The sequence below is a fragment of the Pleurodeles waltl genome, chromosome 4_2 (genome assembly GCF_031143425.1).
Source record: "Pleurodeles waltl isolate 20211129_DDA chromosome 4_2, aPleWal1.hap1.20221129, whole genome shotgun sequence".
NCBI classification, from domain to species: domain Eukaryota; kingdom Metazoa; phylum Chordata; class Amphibia; order Caudata; family Salamandridae; genus Pleurodeles; species Pleurodeles waltl.
This window is the reverse complement of record NC_090443.1, coordinates 367,280,089-367,302,463: the sequence shown is the minus strand read 5'-3', so window position 1 is coordinate 367,302,463 and position 22,375 is coordinate 367,280,089. Positions and strand designations below refer to the sequence as shown.

General features: G+C 45.3%; 1 protein-coding gene across 1 annotated transcript in view; it reads left to right on the top strand.

Annotated features, from left to right (window-relative positions):
- Window positions 1–22,375, top strand: part of LOC138292728 (cytochrome P450 2D15-like) — a 214,649-nt gene that overhangs the window by 95,233 nt on the left and 97,041 nt on the right. Inside the window, exon 4 of the mRNA XM_069231466.1 lies at window positions 9,540–9,694. Coding sequence (XP_069087567.1) covers window positions 9,540–9,694 — 155 coding nt within the window. The remainder of the gene's footprint in view (window positions 1–9,539; window positions 9,695–22,375) is intronic.

The window sequence follows — 22,375 nt, the reverse complement described above, 5'->3', positions numbered from 1 at the left end:
GGATGCATTTTAGGAATTGCCAGAGAATGCAACTCTTAACTCTGGATTTAAGACCTCAGATTTATCCATGGCAGGGTCAGAGGCAAGGAAGGAACCTAAACAGGTCTCTCCTAGACCAGTGTTTACTTTCTGCATTTTCATCCTGCCCCCAGCTAATCAGCATTGAAAATAGGGATGCTATGGGAACAAGAGGTAAACATAACCCAACTCTTTCCCCTTCTCCAACCTCTTAGCATCATCCTATTTACCACAGAGTGAGTGGGATAAGGACAGATAAGAGGGCAAATATTCGCTCTCTCTACCACATCACCAGATAGTGGCACAGGTAGTAAAAGTGAGGCAAAGGTGAGCCTGGCTCCGCCACCATTAGGAGACATGAAACACAGATCTGATGGCAGGCCTCAACAGTTTCATCTTCTTCTTTTGTACTTATGTAGCACCAAAGCAAGAATGGCCCTATTATTGAGAGGTCCTATTTCCCTGGCACTGCAGTGGCCCACAGGACCATCTACCATTCCACCATGGGATCAACTAGAGTGGCTCTTAATCTCAGTAATGTCACTCATGCCAGAGTTAGATAGGCAAAGGTTAAAATTCTGGAGGCAGAGCTATACCAAGCTGTCCACTGTGTGTCATTGTCACAGGTACTTACATGGCCTACTGCTCAAGGTCCATAGGAACTGCTTGGGGTCAGAATTTCAAACCTGGGCATCTGAGGCCCCATTGTGATTAGAAGACTGTGGTTAGGCATTTTAGATAGATCCTGTGCATAACTTGTGCTATATTTCTATAAGACCTATCTGCTTTGCAGTAGTCTATATGTGTGCAAAGGTATCTAGATTTAAAGGGCCTAGAATAGACATAATACTCTATTAGAAAGAACAGTGTATGTCATATGTGGCTGTACGTAGGCTAATGAATATGTACATATACATATATGATGGTTGTGTCTAGATATGATTTCTGTGCCTACGAATTTGAGACTGTGGCTGTGCATTGAAGGCTGTGTCCTAGGGTATGAGGATGAAACTGTCTATTTATTATATATAATGGTGTACTTGAGCATGAGTCTATTCTTGGAATTATATGCTTGTCTCTGGTTCATGATGGTTGCATCTGGACTAAAATTGTGTCCTTAGCCTGTTAAAGCTCCACCCCAAGAGCATCATTGTAGAAACGTCCCATGGGGCCAGTAACTAAAGTAGCTTATTATTTGCTTTATAAAAATGTTGGTCCTAGTTTGTGAATTGTGCAAATATGTAGCAATTTTGCTTTAATGATTTCACTTCCAATACTACTATTAGACTCACGGATTATGGAAATATTCATACTGTAATGAGACTGGGAAAAAAGGTCATGTGAAATTCCTGAGATGTCAATTCAATGCAATTCAAAATTCTTTTGTTCAGTTTAAAAATAAACCATAGGAGCTTACACATATAAATTAACACATAAAATACATATGCACTTAGAACTAATTAAAATTCCATTCTCAGCCATATCTGTCATGATCTATACGGATGGTCTTTTCAATACTTATATATTGTGCAATCTACTGTACTTAATACGGAGGAAACAAAAGATACACAGATCCATGTTCAGGGCAATATAATAACTAAAACTCAGTGCAAATCATCCAATAATACCGGGTAATAAGAGCATTAGTTAAAAAACAAAATCAATAAAAGTATGTTCATATCACATAAAAACATACTTAAACAAATACACCAATTGAAGTTATTCATAAAAGTGCTTGTGCATTAAAGTGCCAATATGTCCTGTTAAATCCAAGGGAACATGCACCATAGAATTGCATCTGATTAAAATGTTCATTAATCCAAATATCTAGACACGCTAAACAATACTAAAAATAATACAAGTCTGTCTATTTAAATGTGAATCAATTGCCCTGATCAATTATGATGTAATGGAGAAGATGTCGGAATTATTGACAACGAACTAATAACATCATTTAGCTAAAAACAGAATCAGATTATGATCATTCACTCTTGAAAGTTGTGCTACAGGCATTTGGCCTAATTTGTTCATTTAAAATGCTTATACAATTCCAATAAACCTTATTCAATCCAAAAGCATCCTAAAACACACGTTAACAAACAATACAATACCACCGCAAAGAGTTCATTATTATTGGAGACCTTAATAATAAAATCCAACACATGGAACTAGATAGAAACTGCACTCCATTGATTTTCTGCTGCGAATAGCCTGTTTCAAAAAGCAACACACTCTGAAGCAAATATCTGGGCTATTTAACAGCTGTCAGAAGGCCAAGTCCTCTGCATTTTCAGGAAACTAACCTTAATAAGGGCTTGAGGCAAGACTGAAAAAAACTGCTATAGAAGCCACAAAAGAACATAAAGTGCAACAAAGATTGTTTTGCCTTTCCGTCACAGGGACATGGTGGCAACAGGCTACCCCGAAGGTTAAAACATGCTAAACGCCACACAGTCGCTGATCTAAATCTGAAGAGCAGCTATCTCTCCCGACTCGTTAGCTCTAGGGTGAGATACAGAGGTGTGACGCCAACTGCCAGAAAGTAATAGGAATAATAAATATTCAGTTTGCAGATGGCATCCTTGACCCTCCATAAAGCAGTGTACTCGCTAAACCTCTGCCGCACCACCCTTTTATCAGATTTAGTGATTGAGCCAGGGTTGCTAAACAAATCGGAGAGACCGATACTAGCCAGAGATTTACTACCTATGTACTTCAGCCAGGAAATGGTAGACCCCTTGCCTAGATTCAGACAATCCCTTATTATTTTCCTGTTAAAACTTGCCTCTTTGTTGCACCACATGCTCACCCAGAGCAGAAGTGACACCAGCCTTATCGTATCTGAGATATACTCTAAATTCAAATCAGAATGTAAGATAAAATTTGCGCTTGTGGGAGGAAAATTCAACATCCGTCTACAAATTCAATTTTCTTATGTCTGGACAGCTGAGGAATTTTGATACACCCATACCCCTGCACCGTATACCGCTGTAGGAATGCATTTCATTTTGTAAACTTTAATAAAAGGGGAAATTGTGTACCTGACATCCTTTCTTGCTAAATTTCAGAGAGAGCCCGGGGATCTACCAAGTTTCTACCAGGCTATGGTTACCTGAGTAGCACAGGAATTACTTAAAGAAAAATCCAGACCTATGTAACAAAAATTCCTGACAGTGAGAAGTGAGTTTTCGCCCACTCTCAGGACTGGAACTGTTCTCCTACCAGGTCCAGAGGCCATAATATGTGATTTACGGAAGTTAGTATTTATATCCTAGTTACGCATAAAGATCGCAAAGGTGTCAACCAGGTTCCGTAATGCGTGAGGGGTTCTGGCCAGAAGAACCATGTAGTCAGCATACAGTAAGACCAGGACAGGGGATTTAGCAATTATTGATACATCCCGCATAGAGTTAGAAAGACTGGCATTTAGCTAATTTATGTAAAGAACAAAAACAAGGGGTGCTTATACACACCCCTGCTGAACACCGCTTGCTAAGGGGAAGGCGTCGGACAATTCGCCGTACTGACCATATCATACCTTGACGCCCAAATTTCTGTGGGGGCTGTACAAAAATTAACTAAGGCAACATCCACTCCTAAATTGATTAACATCAGCCATAACTTCTGTTCATGCTATCAAAAGCAGTAGACAGGTCCATAAAAGCCAGGTACAGTTGGCAGCGCTTGACAACTCTATATTTGCTTACAATGATATGTAAATTCAAGCACTGCTCCATTGTACTAAGCCCTGGATGAAAGCCATACTGACAAGGAAATTGTATTTTGTTCTTTGTAGTCCATGATTGCAGATCGTTAAAAATGACTCTCCCTATTATTTTGACAGAGCTATCAACCAAGGATATAGGCCCATACGTTTTGGTGACACTCTGTCTCCTTTTTGAAAAATTGGGACAATTGTGGAAGGGGACCAAGACTCGGGTATCCTGACACACAGGGAGTTGTTGAATAAATTCGTAAACAGGGGGCCTCATAAATCAGGGTAGCATCTAAATAAATCCATGGGGATCCCGTCTGGGCCTGGCACCTTACCACCAGCACTATCTACAACGGCCACTCCAATCTCCTGGACAGTAACTTGCAGTGTGTTTGCACGGTTGAGTACCTGTTGCACAGCAATCTCACACTCTCTGTCCACCTTTTGCTGATAAACACCAATAAAGTGCATTATCCATTCCTGGCCTGCGATGTTACTGCTTAGTCGATTTATTCGGGGGGAGGATCGTTGATAGAGCATGTTTACTGTCCCCAAAACACCTTACTGCTATTTTTTGCAGTGGCTAATTCAAGCATTTCCCAGTCTTTACTAAACAAAAAGTGCTTCTTTTCTTTAATGGCTGATTTATACAGGTTTCTGGCCTCCTGAACTGCTTTTACATCCCTTGGAGACCCTGCTAGCGCCTTTCTCAGACGGCAGTTAGCTGCAAAGCACTTTACATCAAACCAACAGAAGCAATTTAACTTAGGTTTAAGGGGTTTCAATAGAGTGTTCTTAACAGCTGCATACAAATGCTTATAGCACTGAAACAGCTCATCTCCGGATCTTTCCTCAGGGCAGTCCAAAATAATTGAGAGGTTGTCTTTAAGAAGGCTATTTAAGGTTGCTGTTGGATCTTCTAAGTGCCACACTACCCTTAAACCGTCTTTGGTATGTTTTTTAATCCTATCACATATTGTTCGTCTGTTGTCCCTATCAAAAGGGAAGACTGCTTCAAGGCGGAGGGCATTATGGTCACTTCATTGGGTTTCAATCACTGCGCTATTTGTACACCACTGCAGGCAATTTATGAAGGCAAATATATAGTCGATAATTGAACTATGGCCCCCCTCCTTCATACGTTGGCTTATCTGGACAAGCACCCTGAAAAAAATTAACTACGTCTATCAAATCCAGCCACGCGACTAGATCCCTCAAATGCAATCCCCTCAAATCCCAGAGGTCTACTTCTGTGGCTATTCTCCTTGAGCCAAATTCAATGTTGTCAATACACATTTTGGCATTAAAATCCCCACAAACTAAGATTCTTGATTGTGATATAGTGCTCTTTCCTTGAGACTTTAAACCTGCAATAAACCAGGATAACTGCTCAAAAAGATTACAATAAGTATTTGAAAAATTATAATAATAATAAATTACTAAATATAAACTCAAAGAACACTTACAGTCCGGGATAAATAGGACCTGATAAGCGGGACTGCCTGTATCTATAACAGAAACAATTATTCTGAGATTAAGCTTACCCCAGATGACAAGACCTCCACTAGCTCTCCAATACAGGGAGGCAATAGCTGGATAGGAATAGCTGGAGAAACCATTACAGACCACTGGTGTGACATCTCAGGTTTCCAGAAGAACAATGAAATCATATTTATCAATGAAGGAAAGCCATTCTAGATTTGACATTTTACTTTTAGGTCCCTCAACATTCCAACTTATCAAAGTGTATTGCCTATCCTTACTAGAACTAATAATATACAGCTCAATTATTTGGGCCCTATCGCAAAGAATGGTACATCGCAAAGATAGAGAGATGCTAAGGGTATCCGGGTCAGAAATGGACATGGGAGGGTACAGAACTGTGACCCATCAAGAGGGCCCCTGCTCAATTCCCTAACCCTGGCACTTAGAGTTAGCTTCTGGAGACCCAAGTACTGTCAATCTAACCTGTTAAGGTCCGAAAATGGTTTAAAACAGTTTTTACACAAAACATTGAAAGCACCTGAAATATATGGTGCTGGAAGGGCCGGAGATGGGGATATGTGTTGTCGAGAATCAAAGGGTCTATAGACAAATCCAAGAGGTAGAATTCTGACATCACCAGGCCTGCCAAAGGTCTGAAAAACCTGGGAAAAAAACAAATCTGCAATTTGAGGATACCTAATGTTGACGGTGATACAGTCACCTGGGAAACACTTGGTAGAAGGTCCAGCCCAGGCAACACGACGGGCCAGCAAAATGTTTCCGTGATCTCACACTTCAAAGTTGGAATGGTTAGCTAACCAATGACACACCTTGTTATGAAGTTGGAAAGTTGATTCCTGGTAAAAATTGGACGCATGGAGAACACCAGCTAAAACGACGACGTATGGACAGCAAGCAAGGGAAAGGTTAATCATCAGTAACTTAGGAGTAGGTATGGTGGCCTGGGGCTCTTGTGGAACCTCATTAGAAGCTACTGGAGGCATATTCGAAAGAGATTAAACAGATGTAGGAGCTGAAACTGTGGGACACAGGTTAAGTTGCGTGCATGCTCCAGACCCCGGTAGGCTACTTCCTGTTCTGACTAGTGGTTTCAGGGGGGGAGCTTCGTGCGAAAAAGGGTGCAACAAGGAGGTCACCTCAAGGCTCCTTACCTAATACGTAGACCCCCTTGTTGGCGACATCTGCTGTGCCTTGCATACTGCCAGGATTTTCTCCACTGCTATCTCTAATTTATCCAGTCTCTCTCTCAAAGTGGTCAGACACTCTTTCAGGGAAGTTGTAAACTTTTAAAAGACTATATCCCAGCCCGAGTTCTGTGCGATGCTCAACTAATCCATTTTTTTCTGCTCCCCTACATTTATCCCTGTTAAGGGAGATAGTGGTATGTCAGTAGGCCTGGCCTTCCTCTTATGCTTGGGGGCTGGTAAGGATACAGGAAGAGCACAAGTGTGTCTCTCCTCACTGGGCTTGAGTAGAGTCCTACCGACTATAGACTCTCCTTGGCTAAGAGTAGAGGCGGCACAATTTGGATTAATAGTGTCATGCCCTCCCTCCTCAACTTCTGTGCTAGGAATACTGGTAGTAATAGTAGGAGAGGGTCCGGTGCCTCTCCACTAGATCAATCTCTTTAGAAACAACTTGTTCCAGAAAAGAGTCACTTGTTGTTGAAATGCTCCCTAATGGAGCCTTGCTACAGACTGTCTTCTTTTTGCTCATGGTTGCTGCTGACCAAGTGAGCCCCCTGAGGGAATTATAGGATAAATATGGCCCCAAATTGACCTTTGTTACAAGGCCTGCTTAAAACGACACTTACTATACAATATAAGTCATCATGGAGAAGTTACAAATAGCGGCTAGAAACACTTTGCCGAGACACAGGGCCCAGTCCGGCCTCTTCCGGTCGCTGACAAGCACGGACGGATGTGGACATTCTCTCGTGCTGCGGGATGACAAGGACATTTATGAGCACGTCATCAGAGAGGTCCCACTCCCATAGAAGACCAACTCTGCAGCTATGCCTCTGGCCATGCTGCACCTGGCCGAAGTTGTGCCCCTGAGGTCTCGATGGTCCTAGGGATCTGGCCGCCCACGCAATAGGTTTCAAAATATCCCATGCTGCGGGATGACGAGGGTGTTTATAAACACATTGTCAGGAAGGCCCCGCCCCCAAAGAAGTCCAGCTATGCCTCCGAGCGTGCCACTGTGGTGCCGATGGTACAAGGGATTTGGCCACTCAGGCGATATGTTTCAAAATGCCATTATAATGGGGTAGCAGGCCTAGGATTAGTGACATCCCTTCTACCGCTGAGTATGGTAAACTAACCTCCAGGGATTACCTAACATCATAGTGGTACAGTTTGATTTTTATTTGGGATTCGAGAACTGAGCATTACGTGATCTGTACTTTAATGGATTTCTCCTTTGCCTGTGTGTCTGGTAACAGACGATGCTTAAATGTTGCCATGACAGGAAGAGCAATAAAAAGCACAAATATTCCATTGCATTAAACAACCTAATTTGCTTCATAGGACCTTATTAAGAGTTTTCTTGATTTAGATGCTGAGATACTTACTGGATTACGGGTGGGATTCTGGTCAGTATTCCCACACGTAAATCTGGAGATTACAAGATATTTCCAACAGAATTTGTGGTAATGTGCCACAAGAAACCAGATCCATTTGGTCTCCTAGGCCAGATCAACAAATCAACAAAACCTCACCTGATATCCTAGATGATTTGGGAAGGAGAAAGACTAACACAGTAAACCAACTGGATCCCATCAGTAGGCACAACTCCGAAGGAATCAGCTATGGTGCCTGATCAACAAGGCATCAGTGCAGATTCCGTGAAGGCACAGACATATCGGCCTGTCCCATGGTAATCCTGAAGTATGGTGAGCAGAGGCAATAACCACCACTGACCTGGTGGGCCATCAAGCCACATGCAGCTCTAAATGAGCCTCTAAGCCTCCCTGGGCTACATTTGTATGAGCCTTTATGAATAATTCAGCAGTGGACAGCAGGTCAATTATTCACTTCTCCAGCCATGTGGTAAGGACAGCAGTTAAATGGACTAGGTAATTGTAAGGTAATAGTGATTGTAGTGAATGGTTAGTGGGATTGGCCACTCTGGAGTGTGTCACTCTGGAAACTGCTTATTCTCTCCGTCTCTTTTCTGTTGACTTCCTCCGCTGGCCTAGGTTGCACTGGGTTGCCCTGATGAACCTATTTGAAGTAACAAATTAGAATCTAATTGTGAAAACAGACAGCAAGTCATTTTCCTAGAAATAATCTTGTATGCACTGTAAATGTGGTTGCTTTACTGCTAAGCTTGTACAACTCACTGTGCTCACTGAATCATGTCGTAGAGGTTGATTAATGTAAGGGACATGAGATGTAAAATAACAAAGTGATTTTGTTCAGGAACACACAATCTGATGAGGTGGGAAAATTGGGATTCAAATTTGGCCTCTATAATTTAGCCACTAGTCATCATTTAATTATGGTTTCCACCCTTGCCAAATTCCTTTACCAAGAAAGGTAACAATTCTTACCAGATCATCCGGTATGAGTGTAGTAAACCTGAAGTGGGCAGCTCTGTGAACGCCATTGTTCCAGACACAACCTCCTATGTTTGTAATGCTTTTATTAAAATACATTTTGTAGTATTAATCTTTTATATAGTCAAATAAATGTAATTCATAAGCACATTGGAAAAATGATACAGGAGTACCGTTAGAAATACTGTATCAAAAGCTAAACTTTGTTCTTTAACTAGAGCTCTCTAACGCTTACATTTTGATTACCAATATAGTTGGCAGTGTACTTTTAAATGCACTATTTGGTCTTGTTTAAAAAGAATTGTGAGAGGAAAGTCCCCTTCATTACTTTCATATGGCTTGACTCTGACATATCTAGTACTCTTTTAATTCTGCAAGGCCAATTTATTAAATGGATAGTTTGAATTTTAGAATCTAGAGTTTATTTCTCAGGCTGTCTCTCAAGTTCTTTGCAGGTCTAAAGTCAAATTCACTCTGTTCATACACGTACAGGTCTGGCGCCTGGGCTGTCCATCCATATTCCATATTTGTTAAAACCAGAGATGTTTGTCAACCATTGTTTCTAAGCTAGGGGCTTCCTGACCAAATCTCTTCTGAGCCAGCCCACAGCTGCTGGTCTATGTCTCTTTAGAGATGGAGCCAATGAATTATTGACTGGATCTTTGGTTATCAGAAGCTCTTTTCAACACTTACGCTGATATCTGCATTTCATGCTGGCTCTCCTGTGCTTTCTCTTCCCAGGCCGACCATTTGACCCACATCTCATGATAAACAATGCCGTGAGCAATGTGATCTGCTCCATCATTTTTGGGGATCGCTTCGAGTATGATGACAAAAATTTCCTGAAAGTGCTGAAACTATTTGAGGATATACTAACCTCTGATGTACTTTTGCAGGTAAGTCAGGAATAATATCACAGCACAGATGTGTGCGGCCATTGCTAGGTGTTCTGCAGCAGTTATGTAATCCTGGTTATAATTACCATTACTTTATGAATTCTGTAACAATTGCTTTGACAAACATAAAGAGTATGGGTGTTCAATGTATGTAACTGCAGACAAACAGAATGACAAAGCAACTTACAGAAACAAATTACCTTCCTTCAGCTATTGTTCTAGTGTTGTATGTGTGCAATGAGCACTAGTCTAGAATCCCCTACCCTTAGTATGTCCGCAACTCCAAACTGCATATTATATGTCCTGTTGAGTCACCCTCAAAAAAGAAATATAAACACCCACCAAATATTTCTTTGTTCATTCCCTGGCCTGAAGACTATCCCTGGAAACCATCCAATTGTGAACAGTTTTCAACAATATAAAACAGAGTACCTTGCCGTCACCTCTAAAAAAGTATGTTTGCTAATAGTTTGAATTATGACTTTTCTCTGAGGTAATGTGTAGGAGAAATAAAATACAACGTTGTGGTTTTTACATTGAACCTGGAAGTAAACATGAATGAATAATTCCTACGCGTTTTGCCTAGAGACATTGTTTTCCCTAATACCTGTGACCCCGAATTACTCTGAAAACATTTGTAACACATGACTTTTTAAGTAGTGAATGTAAACTATTATCAGTAGTGGGCCCTTTCCCATATGTTTTAAATGAAAGGGTGCTTTGAAGGACATCTCTCAGGTTCGGATACTGTATCGGATACTGTAAATATTTTAGAGGAACTGGAGACCTACACTGTTGATATTTTAGATATCAAAGCAGCCTTCTCAGCTTTTAGATACTTTCTTCGACGTGAGTCATAGGCAGTAAATGACCACTTGGGTGAAGTCAGGTTCATTTGCAAATACTTAGCTCAACCCTGTGAATCTGTGGCATAGAGCACTGTGGCTTTGCCAAATAACAAGTACAAACCATTTAAAACTAAAACAGATAAATGAGAAACACAGCACAAAGAAAATTCGACACTAATTAATAAAAATAGCTCTTATTATTATTAATTATTAGACACCACAGTGAACAAAATCTACTGTAGGGTTCCGGAGATACAAATTATTGAGCAAATAATAAATCACTGCTTTTCATAAGAAAATTGCAAACAAGTTTTGGCAACTAATGTGGTTGGTTAGAAACTGTTAGAAAACTTTTGTAAAGTTGTGTTTGGTTTCTCCGGCCTGCTTTAGGCAACCATCTCTGACAGGGAGAAAGTCACAGGAGCCAATGAGGCTTGGCAGGACAGTAAATTTACTGTCAAAGCAGTCTTTAATTCACATCCAGGCTCTATGGGCGAACCACTGTAGACATCAATGGAGTGGTCCTGCTGCAAAGGATCCAGGATGCAGAAGGATACTGAGGAAGCTGATCTGGTGAGGTGGGTCCTCCTGAGGCCACCCCTTGGTTGAAGTCTAGCCAAAAACCAGTTGCCACTGGTCTACTGGTCTCTGGTTAAGGACAACCAACTGTTTCCTTTAACGGAGGCTAGCATCCATCTTGGGTGACCAAACTGCACTCCATCTACTCTCCCGGGTCCAGCAGATTCTGTTGCAACCTTTGAGCATCAATACTCAATATCTCGGGCTGCCCTTCGGCAGTCAGTGGCAGTCAAGTGATTGTGGTTGCCAACTCTCCAAGGGAGGTTTCTTCAGCTTTTGTGGTCCTTTAGCTGTAACACGAATTCAGCCAACTGACTCTTGAAGTTACGTCTTCTATCTGGGGCTTAGGAATGGCACTTCTGCTAGCAGGGCACCAGAGGCACAGTTGTTTCTTTGCTAGACAAAGCATCAACAGGTGCAGTCCAGTCTTTCGTGGAGCCTCCCTTTGCCAGGTCAAGGGAACAGCAGGGTAGTCCTTCTTCGGTCCGCTCTCTGGTCAAGATGTGATCTGAGGTATGGTGCCAGGGGTGCTACTTTTGTGCCCACAACTTGCCCTTGGGGGATGTGGTGTCTACTAGCCAATGGGCTCCCGGGTCCCCTCCTGTCTGATGATGACTTCCTGCAAATTGTTGCATGTTGCTATTCAGGAATGCAATATTCTGCCGCCTGCCAAGATGGCAGAACCCCTCCCTTGATCTATGGAGCTTGGTGGACCATCTTAGAGGTATGGGTAACTGAGGGCTATATGCCCACAGGAAAGCTGATTTACCAACTGTTTTCCTCTGTCTGTCCCCAACGCCAACCCGTTAACCAGAATAAAAGAGCAACCTCTCGTGTGTGTCCACCATTTGCCCTCTAAAAGTAGCCTCCTCTTCGAAGCTTATCTTTTGGGCTTGCACCCTGTTTGGCCTTCCCTCCACAGAGAGGTAACAGCTCTTCCAACAGCAGGCCCTTTCTGTTCCTTCCAGAGAATCGTTTACACCTCCCCTAATAGGGCATAAGACTGTCTTGGAGCTGGCAACAATAAGTGGTCACTCGGAAACGTGGGCAACAGTGTACTTAAAGGTTAAGTTAAATTTGACTTCTGCATCAAGTCAGGATTAACATAATTTTTTTTTGATATCTTAAAGTACCAAACTTAGTAGTCCCATTCAGAGGTTTCCGTAGCTAAGTTGTAAGTGTATAACCCTGTACTCTCCAAGGGGCTACCTTTCTTTATACAGCACAAATTACAATATGTGGCTTTTACTGTTAGGACATATAAAACACATGTCCTATTTTTTAATATACAGCACCTGTCCTGTTGATCAATTGTCCTACCTTAGGGGTGTCTTAAATATATTAATAAAGAAGGTCTGGAAAGTCAAATAATAGGTCGAAAACTACTCTGCCAGCCAGCGATGGCAGGTGTGGATGCTTGCTTTGCTTTTTCACACTTGTGGTGGCACAATAAGTGCTGCAATTTGTGTGGGACACTTTACCTTACAGGGTCTGGGTACCCGTGGTACCATATATTAGGGATTTATAAGTAAGTGAACTTTTGCCAATTGTGGTTGAGCCAATCAGACATTTACTTTTTAAGGGCCAGAACACCGCACTGAGCTTAGGTTAGCAGGCCTCTGTACACTCTCAGTTGGATGAACCAGCTGCATCAGTCCAAAACTTTGGGGGTGAGCACACAAAAAGAGGCATTTCCTTACAGTTCAATATAAGGGAGTTTAGACAATTTGAAGAGATGTTCTGGAAGATTTTCAAGTAATAAATAAAAAGCAGAGTTCCTGTTTTGGAAATAATGTTTGTGAGGGTGCATTTCTCCTAGAAATTCAAGGGGGCCATACAACTAAGTTAGGAATGAGGCACAGCTACTCAGAGAAAAGACGTTGTTATTCAGATCATCTATCTTTTAATGAAAATTAGAAGAAAGGCCTGTGGGATAATTCATTAAAGGAAATGCTTACATTTGTGATGGAGAGCCCCACCAAATCAAGTCCTAAATTAATGGATCAAAAACCGTAGTTTTCCTTCTGAAAAAAATAAGTGTTGATTTAAGTAAAGCTTTAAGTTTTAAAGGCAAGGCGAAAACCTAACATTTGTGAGTGTAATACTTTGATTTTTATACCAATACAGCTGTTATTACCAATTTTCTTGAAGTCAAAGTTCACCATCTGTAGGACCCTTCTTTAAACATACACTATTGTTTTTCACCCCTACCACTGTAAAACAGGTAAGAGTTTCATGAAATGAGATGACCCAATGCGAAAGAACAACCTTATTTGACCAATTTCTGAGCATTAGAACAAAGTCACTTTGTTCACATAATCTTATGACAATCGAAAAGTGTGTTTTGTCACTGATCTGGAGTTATATAGTGTGGCTTTGCTCATGTACTTGTTTGTCCAAATGCTGATTGAGCCATCTAGGCATGTAGACTTTAGTTTTGTGGAGTCCAGACATTTAACCTTTCACTCCAGTGCCATCTGTTTTCTCACTGGCTCATACTGGCGTGTCATTGGGGAGTATTTCTGGAATATGCCGTGAGGCTTTAGAAGTGTTATACCTCAGATCACTAAGTATATAGCAACTACTTACTGCGTTGGCATGATGGATCACCATCAGGCTAGGCATGGGTACGCTAGGATAATTATGTTCAAGAAAGCCGACAAGGTTGGGTGAATATTTTGTGATTTTATAAGGTCTGGTGATGCGTTGTGCTTTAAAAGAGTGCTTTGTTCAGCAGCACATTGTAGGTTTGAGTGGGTGTCTGAGTAGCAAAGAGCTATTGTGAATAAGGTAATGGCTATGGGTGGAGGTACGTCTGTCAGATATTTTGTGGTACAAAGATACATGCTAATGGGATAGGGAGTGTGTAACATCAGAGAATGCACGGTGATACAGTTGTGAGTTTTCTACGACACAGGGGCTTGGTTATTATGTTAAATTTCTGCCCCCCTGAATTTTCCTGTTGTTTAAAGTAATGAAATTTGAATACAATATCTGGTACGAAGACCTTAGGTCGTTGGAAATGAAAAGGTGGTCAGTTTTGATGATTCCAAATATTATTCTTCTCAATAGGTCTGCAATTAAAGCATCAGAATGTTCTTTGCGAATTTTAGCCTTTAGTCTTTTTTTTCATTTTTAGATATTGTGGTTTATAAAGGAAAGGTTAGGTGGAGGAAGTTTCTTGGGTTCGTATTTAAGAGATTATCTTGTGAAATTCTGATGATGAGTGATCAGTTAATTAGTTGTACTTATAGGTGGTTTATGTACCTATGTTTCAACTGGTTTTGTACTTATGTTTCAAGGGGGGTTTAGTGTGGTGGTCTTGTTTTTTAGTCGTTTTTCATGAGGCCCCCTCTTAAAGTGTAGGGTGGCCTTTTAGGAGAAACTTAGATAATTGGTATTCATTTACAGTGCCCTCCAGGGACTTTAGTACCATCATTTACTCTAAAAACCTTCCTCATACACCACATTTTCACAGTTTGAAATGTTGTAGAATCTTTTCATGTGACGTTGGTTCCTTTTCGAAGTATAGAGAAAGGAAGCAATCAAAAGGGAAAGATACATTTGTTCCCTAATTTTCCATCTAGCTCTTTGCCACTTCTTATTTGTTTCTGCCCCTGAGTTTTGCTTCTAGAATTTCGAATCATCTTTTGGATTCTTCTTCTGGATTTTTCCAGCCTCTTTTTTGATCCCTCATGCTGGGATGTTTGGTGCCTTGCTGCTTAATCCAGTATTTATCTTTACTTCCTATTAAGAGATACATGATTGTCAAGAAGGCGTTTCACCCTTTGTGTTTTTTTCCTCCCCAATGAAACCCTCATAAGAAGACATGTGACACATTTGACATATACTTTTCTGTGGAGTGTGGCATGTTTGCTACTAGGAGGAGTCACACTTTCTTTGGACAATCAGTAAGTGCACCTTATAGGGCTTTACATCGTCCAATATTTGTCAAACTATTATCCCTGTTTAAAATCTCAGCTCGGATACTCTCCTTTTGTAAAATGGTGTCTGACGTTCTCGAAGTAATTTTAATCAGGGCTATGCCCTTGTCTTCCATCATCTTGACCAGTAGTTAGCTTTTTGAGAGACTTCTAAAGTCTGCAATATCTAAAACATTATTTTTTACAATATAAATTCAAAATATTTAAATGCCTAATGTTCTTCAAGCACATTCTAACACACTTAGGCTCTCCTTACAACCCTGGCAGATGGTGGTAAAGCAGCGGTAATACCGCCAACAGGCTGACGGAAAACAAATCACGACCATGGTGGAAACCGCCAACATAGACAGCCACTTTAACACTCCGACTGCCACGGCGGTAGAAACAAACACCGCGGCGGTAACCGCCAACAGACGGACGGAGGACAAAGTACCACCCACCGTATAACAACAGGCCTATCCGCCACCTTTTCCGGGGCGGAACCAACGCTATCAAAAGCACGGCGGAAACAGTACACTCACCTCTCAACACCCAACGAGGAACCAGGACGCCATGGAGCCCGAACTGCAGGTCCTGCCCATGCTGGTCTTCCTTCTGCTCTATCAGGAGCAGGACAGACACCGTCGACGACCACGGTGAGTACTGCACCTACAACACAGGGGAAGGGGGGAGGGAAAGAGAGTGACACACACACTCAACATGCAATACCACTACCCCCACCCTCACCCACAAAACCATACACACAAATACATGCAGCAACATTACATATACACCCTCCCACCCCGTGGAAGAATGCAAGGATAAAATTAAATGATTGTAACAATTGTAATCATGAAAAATATGATAGTGAAAGTTCAAAATTCAGAATTTACAAATATGTACACCAACTACACAAGTCCGGATAGTGTACCAATCATTGTCCGTAGACCTATGGTCCCAAAATGCATGGGCGAAGCCCACACAAGGTGCCTGACTCGAAACGGAGAGAACACTGCAGGGGCATCAGATCGAAATTAAACAGGCACCTCAGGGGGAAGGGGAGGGGATGCACCTCAGCCGGATGAACGCACAACGCCACTGCTGCACGAGGGGGCTCCATGCCCATTGCTGTATCCTGGGCAGTGCAAAGCCACAGTCTCTCAAGTCTTTCCAGTGGGTGGTTTTCCCACTGCTGTATCCTGGGGAGTGCAAAGCCACAGTCTCTCAAGTGGATAACATTCTCCACTGGTTCTGGAGGGGGCCTTGTGCCCAGAGTGCTTCATCCTGCCAAGGACTGAATTAGTGGATGTGATTCTCCACTGGTTCTGGAGGGGGTCTTGTGCCCAAAGTGCTTCATCCTGCCAAGGACTGAGGTAGTGGATGTCTTTCTCCACTGGTTCTGGAGGGGGCCTTGTGCCCAGAGTGCTCCACATGCAGTGTGGCCGGTCCCATTCCCTAACATGGGTGTGTGTGCCACGTGATTGCCTAGGAACAGGTAGCATGATACACCATGGAGGCAGAGACATACCCCACCCTGCTGCGGCTTCGCCTTCCACCTGCAGGTGCAAACAGTGATGAAAGTCATTCCTCATGGAAGCTGGGCAGGGTCCAGGAAGTCTCCTCCAGCCTCAGACGGCTGACAACTGGGGATGATAGCCATGTCAGCGGTAGTGCCACTGTCCGAGCACGTCGCGGGGCTGGTGGCGGTGCTCGCGGCGGTGTCTGTGGCAGCGGTGCTCGCGGTGGTGCTCGCGGTGGTGCATATGTCAGCACCTGTTGAGACATACAGCAGGACGTCTCCTGCAGCCTCGGACGGCTGTCCACTGGGGTAGATGCTGGGGACTGTTGCTGAGGCTGCAGACCTGCAGGTTGCGGTGCATGTGACTGTGCAGGTGGCAGTGCAGGTGGCGGTGCTGGTGGCGGGCCAGGTTGCGGTGTTCGCCGCCGTACAGGTTGGTGTAGTTGTTGACAGAAGGGGTGACACTAGTCCCTCAGTCGGTGCCACTGTGCTCTGTCATGACCTGCTCTTCTGCTTTTGTCCCTTCCCCACCTTTGATGGTGCCACAAGTGTCTTGCCACTGCCCCCTTTAGTTTTGGCGGAGCCCTTGGTGGCTGGTAGGTGCGGCTTCTCCCTCCGGGATGTGGGCACCTTCTTCACCTTGGCAGGTGGGGGAATGTCCTTAGCCTCGCAAGGTGGCACACTGGCAGCCCTGAGGGGTGGTGCACTCGATGACCCCGCAGTTGCTGGCACCACTGTGCCTGGGGATTTGGTGGCTGAGGTGCTGGGCTGGGTTCTGGAAAGCCTGGCCCTAGGGGAAGGCCAGGGGGGGAGGTGAAGGGAAGAGGTCAAAGTTTGCCAGGAAAAGGTTTTTAGACACACTGGAACGGGAAGATGGAGGGGGTTTGGGAGTGGAGGAAGAGGTAGTGGTTGTGGGAGGTGTACGTTTGCTGAATTTGGGTGAAGGTGCATGGGCCAGAGGCAGTTGTGAGGTGGATGGCTATTGGGTGGGTGTGTGCCTCCGTTTGTGTACTTTGGGAGGAGGGCTCACAGACACACTGGGAGAGGACACTGGGGATGTGTGAATGGTAGTGGGGTGGTGAGTGCACGTGAGCGGTGTGTGGTGATGGGTGTGCTGGTGACGAAGGTAGTGGTTGAGGATGTAAAGCATGCAGGTGTGAGTGGAGACATAACAGGGAGGGAGGAGAAGGACGTGGAGGACACCGTGGAGGCAGTGGCTGTTGCTTTGTCTGCATGGGGATGGTGCATGTGTGAGTGCTTGTGGGATGTGTGGTACTTATGTTTGCTATGTAAACTCTTGTGTGTTGATGAGTGTGCATGCTGGTCTGATGGTGTGCTTTGGATAGGCTGAGGTGCAGGGGATTGGGTCTGGGTGGAGGAAGTTGGAGGGGGGAGGCTGGACACAGGGTCAATGGCTGCCATCAGTGCTGAGGCCAGAGCCTGAAATGCTCTCTGTTGGGCCGCCTGCTCAGAATGAATACCCTCCAGGTATGCATTTGTTTGCTGCAAATGCCTCTCCATATCCTGGATGGCATTCAAAATGGTAGATTGCCCAACAGTGAGGGATCTCAGGAGGTCAATAGCCTCCTCACTGAGGGCAGCAGGGCTGACTGGGGCAGGGGCTCAGGTGCCTGGGGCCAAGGACATGCCCACCCTCCTAATTAAGCGTGCATGGGACACATGCTGAGGGGCTGCTGGGAGGGCGTGCTGGTAGGGGTGGTGGCGCCTGTAGCTTTTGATGCGGTGGGCACAGAGGTGACCGCCACCGCAAGGGAGCTCCCATCAGAGGAGGAGTCGCTGTCTCTGGTGTATGCTCCTGTCCCCGTCGTGGAGCTCCCCTCGCCCTCCGTCCCACTGGTGGCTTCAGACTCCGTTGCTTCACCCTCAGGGCTAAGTGGGTTGCAGCTCCCTCCTGCTCCGGTGCCACTGCTCCTCCGACAGATGTTGCTATTGCACGCAAGAACAGGTAGACAAAACAAAAAGGGGGGGAGAAGACAGAAGAAACATGTTCAGTGCATGCAACACCACTACCATTGGCGGACACAACCCACAGGGAGCAGCCCTCTGCACTAAGCCATGCACTAACAGTTCCTAGCAAATTCACCTGCCCATAGGGGACGAGGCCTAAGCCCAATTGCTGCACACCTGGAAGCCGCAGGAGCCTGACTAGGTGTAGATGGCTATTACCAGTAGTGGGGTTGGGGTGCCACAGAGCCTTCCTAACAAGGGACCTTGCCTACCAAGTTCCCTCTGTCCTAGGGGAACCCACAGCCCACCTCCCCCACCCAGACACCTCGTAATGCGTGCAGAGTCAGCTGAATTAGAGTGTACCCACCCCCTTGTGGCTGCTGTGATGCCCTCAAGTGCTCATCCAACTCCGGATAGGCCACTGCTAGGGTCAGGTACATCGGGGGGTCATGGTGCGATTGGCACCCATTCGACGTTGGGAGGCCAACGTCAGCTGGGCCTCTGCGTCTTCTTGCTCCAGCGGTGCAGGTCCTCCCATCTTTTACGGCAGTGGGCGCTCCGTCTATGGTAGACCCCCAGGGTTCGGACACCCTTGGCACGCCAAATACCCTTCTTCTGGTGGACGCTGACCTAGAGGAAAAGTGAAGTAAAAATGGATGTTTCTAGCCCGTACATTTCATCTCACGCATTGCCAAACACCTCCCACACTGGCCCTGCCATACATACACACACAATCCTGACATGCTGGCCTGTCACCCCCCCACCCTCTTCCATCCACGACACTCCATACAAGTAATTGCCATCCACCATGCTCACAGTGTACTCACCTGTTTGTCTGGAGGACCGTACAGTTGGGTGTACTGGGGGAGGACCCCATCCACCAGTTTCTCCAACTCCTCCGAAGTGAAGGGGGCCCTTTCCCCAGACACTGTAGCCATTGTCGCTTCCAGAGACAGGTCACTGCAGCACTTGCAATGTAGGTCCTCTCCTTTTGAAGGTCAGGTATCAAGTGAGGAAACAGTAAGAAAATGGTGGTCACCGCCAGCGTACATCGTCATTGGCTCCTGGGACCCATAGGGTCCAATGTTAACCAATGCTGAATTGCGCCGCGCGACGGTGTACAACGCCAGCGCAGTTACCTCATTTCCCCTTGTCCCACCTTACAGGCCAGGCAGCCGCCATTTCAGGGGGCCACATGGGATGGAAAAAAACTGCGTCACACCGATCTAGGCCTGGAATACAGTCAGATACCAGCACATTGCGATTTTCCAACGTTTTAGCAAATAACACATTGTGATACCTAAGTGTTGGATGACCCTCTGCTCACTGTTCTCCTCCATAGGGCACGTCTGCTGGGGCAGGTGATGAGATGGCGCATCCTCCGGTGTACAGACCCCTGGTGGACCTATCGACAATGGAAGAGAGACACATCATTATCACATACAGACTTGATCGTGCAACAATACTGGAACTGTGAGCCAGACCAGATTTCAGCTATCCGCCATCCCACAGGATTTCCCCCTCTAGTGCAGGTTCTGTCTCTACTCCATTTCCTGGCCAGTGGGTCTTTTCAAACAACAGTGGCCATGGCATCGGGAATGTCCCATCCAATGTTCTCTAACGTGTTGCCCTGCTGAAGCACATGCGCAGCTACATCGTTTTCCCTCAAATGGAGGATTTGCACACAGTGAAAGGTGACTTCTATGCCCTGAGACATATCCCTAACATCATTGGTGCCATTGATGGTACACATGTGGCATTTGTTCCCCCCGCAAGAATGAATAGGTGTACAGAAACCGGAAAAGCTACCATTCGATGAATGTGCAGATGGTGTGTTTGGCAGACCAGTACATCTCCCATGTGAATGCCAAGTATCCTGGCTCAGTGCATGACACTTACATTTTGAGGAATAGCAGCATCCCTTATGTGATGGGGCAACTCCTGAGGCACCGTGTGTGGCTATTAGGTGAGGCCAAGGTCCCAACAAAGTTGACATTGGTGTCTGGGTATGGGGTTGTCCCTAAGGGTTAGTGTGCGTCTAACAGTTGTCCCTCGACATTTGCAGGTGACTCTGGTTACCCCAACCTGTCATGGCTACTGACCCCAGTGAGGAATCCCAGGATAAGGGCAGAGGAATGCTACAATGAGGCACATGGGTGAACTAGGAGGATTATAGAATGCACCTTCAGCCTCCTGAAGGCCAGATTCCGGTGCCTCCATCTGACAGGTGGATCCCTATACTACTCACTGAAGAAGGTGTGCCAGATCATCGTGGCATGCTGTATGCTGCACAACCTGGCTTTGCGACGCCAGGTGCCTTTTGTGCAGGAGGATGGGCCAGATGGTGGTCTTGTGGCAGCTTTGGAGCCTGTGGAAAGTGAAAAAGAGGAGGCAGAAGAAGATGTCGACAACCGAAACAACATCATAATGCAATACTTCCAGTGAGACACAGGTAAGAAGATGTAACTGCTTCCCACATCTCATACTATTGTTGGAGCTAGCATAAGTCTGTCATATTCACTCAGTGTATGGACCCTGACTTGTTACTTTGCCTTTCCATTTCACAGATCTGGCTCCCACTTTGTGCCCTCTGCTATGTTTTCTGCTGGCCTACAGCTGTGTTATATTGGTTTGTGAACAAGTACATTGACATTGCTATATTCCAGAGGTTTTGCAATTACACATTAGTGAAAGTACAGACAGACTCCAGATTGTTTTGTGATTCAAGTGTCTTTATTTCTGTGGAAATAAGTGGAGGGGCGTGTGAAATGGGCTGGGGTGATGGTGGAGGAATGTCCATGGCAGAGTCCAGTCTATTTGTTTCACAGGTGCATTGTCCAATGGGGCATAGGAAGTGGAACAATGGCAGTTTAAGGTGGACAGGGTGACAAAGTGGGACAGAAGGGTGACATTCAGGGGGGTCTTATTTCCTGGCCGGGGTCTTGGCAATGTTCTCTGTCTTGTTCCTGGATCTCAGGGACCATTTGCAGGGTGGTTCTCCATCTGCACGGTGTGGGGTGCTGGTGGCCTGTTGTTCCTGTGGCGGTGCCTCCTGTCCACTAGCGCCTTCGGAGGTGGGGGGCTGTTCATCGTCCACGCTAGTGTCAGGGGCCCGTGTCCCTCCTGGTGTTGAGAAGTTCTGCCAGCACCCCTGCAACTAGGGTGGTGTTGATGGACTTCAAGTCCTCCCTGATCCCCAGGTAGTGTTCCTCCTGCAGCCACTAGGTCTCCTGAAACTTGGCCAGTACCGTGCCCATGGTCTCCTGGGAATGGTGGTAAGCTCCCCTGATGTTGGAGAGTGCCTCGTGGAGAGTGGGTTCCCTGGGCCTGTCCTCCCCCATTGAACAGCTGTCCTCCCAGCTTCCCTGTTGTCCTGTGCCTCTGTCTCCTGAATCGTGTGCCCCCTGCCACTGCCCGCAGGTCCCTGATCGTCCTGTGTTAGTGGGGTTGCCTGGGTTCCCTGTAGTGGTGGGCACACTGCTGACTGACGTGTCCTGGGGACAGAGGGATGGGCCTGCTGGGTGGGTGCTGTGCTGGTGTTTCCTGAGGCGGGAGGTTCAGTAGTGGTTTGTTACTGTGTCAGGGTAACCGACTGTCCCGAGGTCCCTGATGGGCCGGGCTGGTCATCTTGATCCAGGTGTGCAGAGCTGGTGTAGTCACTGTGGGTCTCTTCTGTGGCGGGACTGGATATGTCAGGCACCTCCTGTCCAGTGACGTTGGGTATGGGTCCTGTTGGGGTGTAAGTGCATAGTTATTGTATCTGTGTGTGCCATTATGTGCAATGGGTGAGTTACCCTCTACTCCTGTGCTTGCAATACTGCTTTGTCCCTTGTGTGATTGGTGC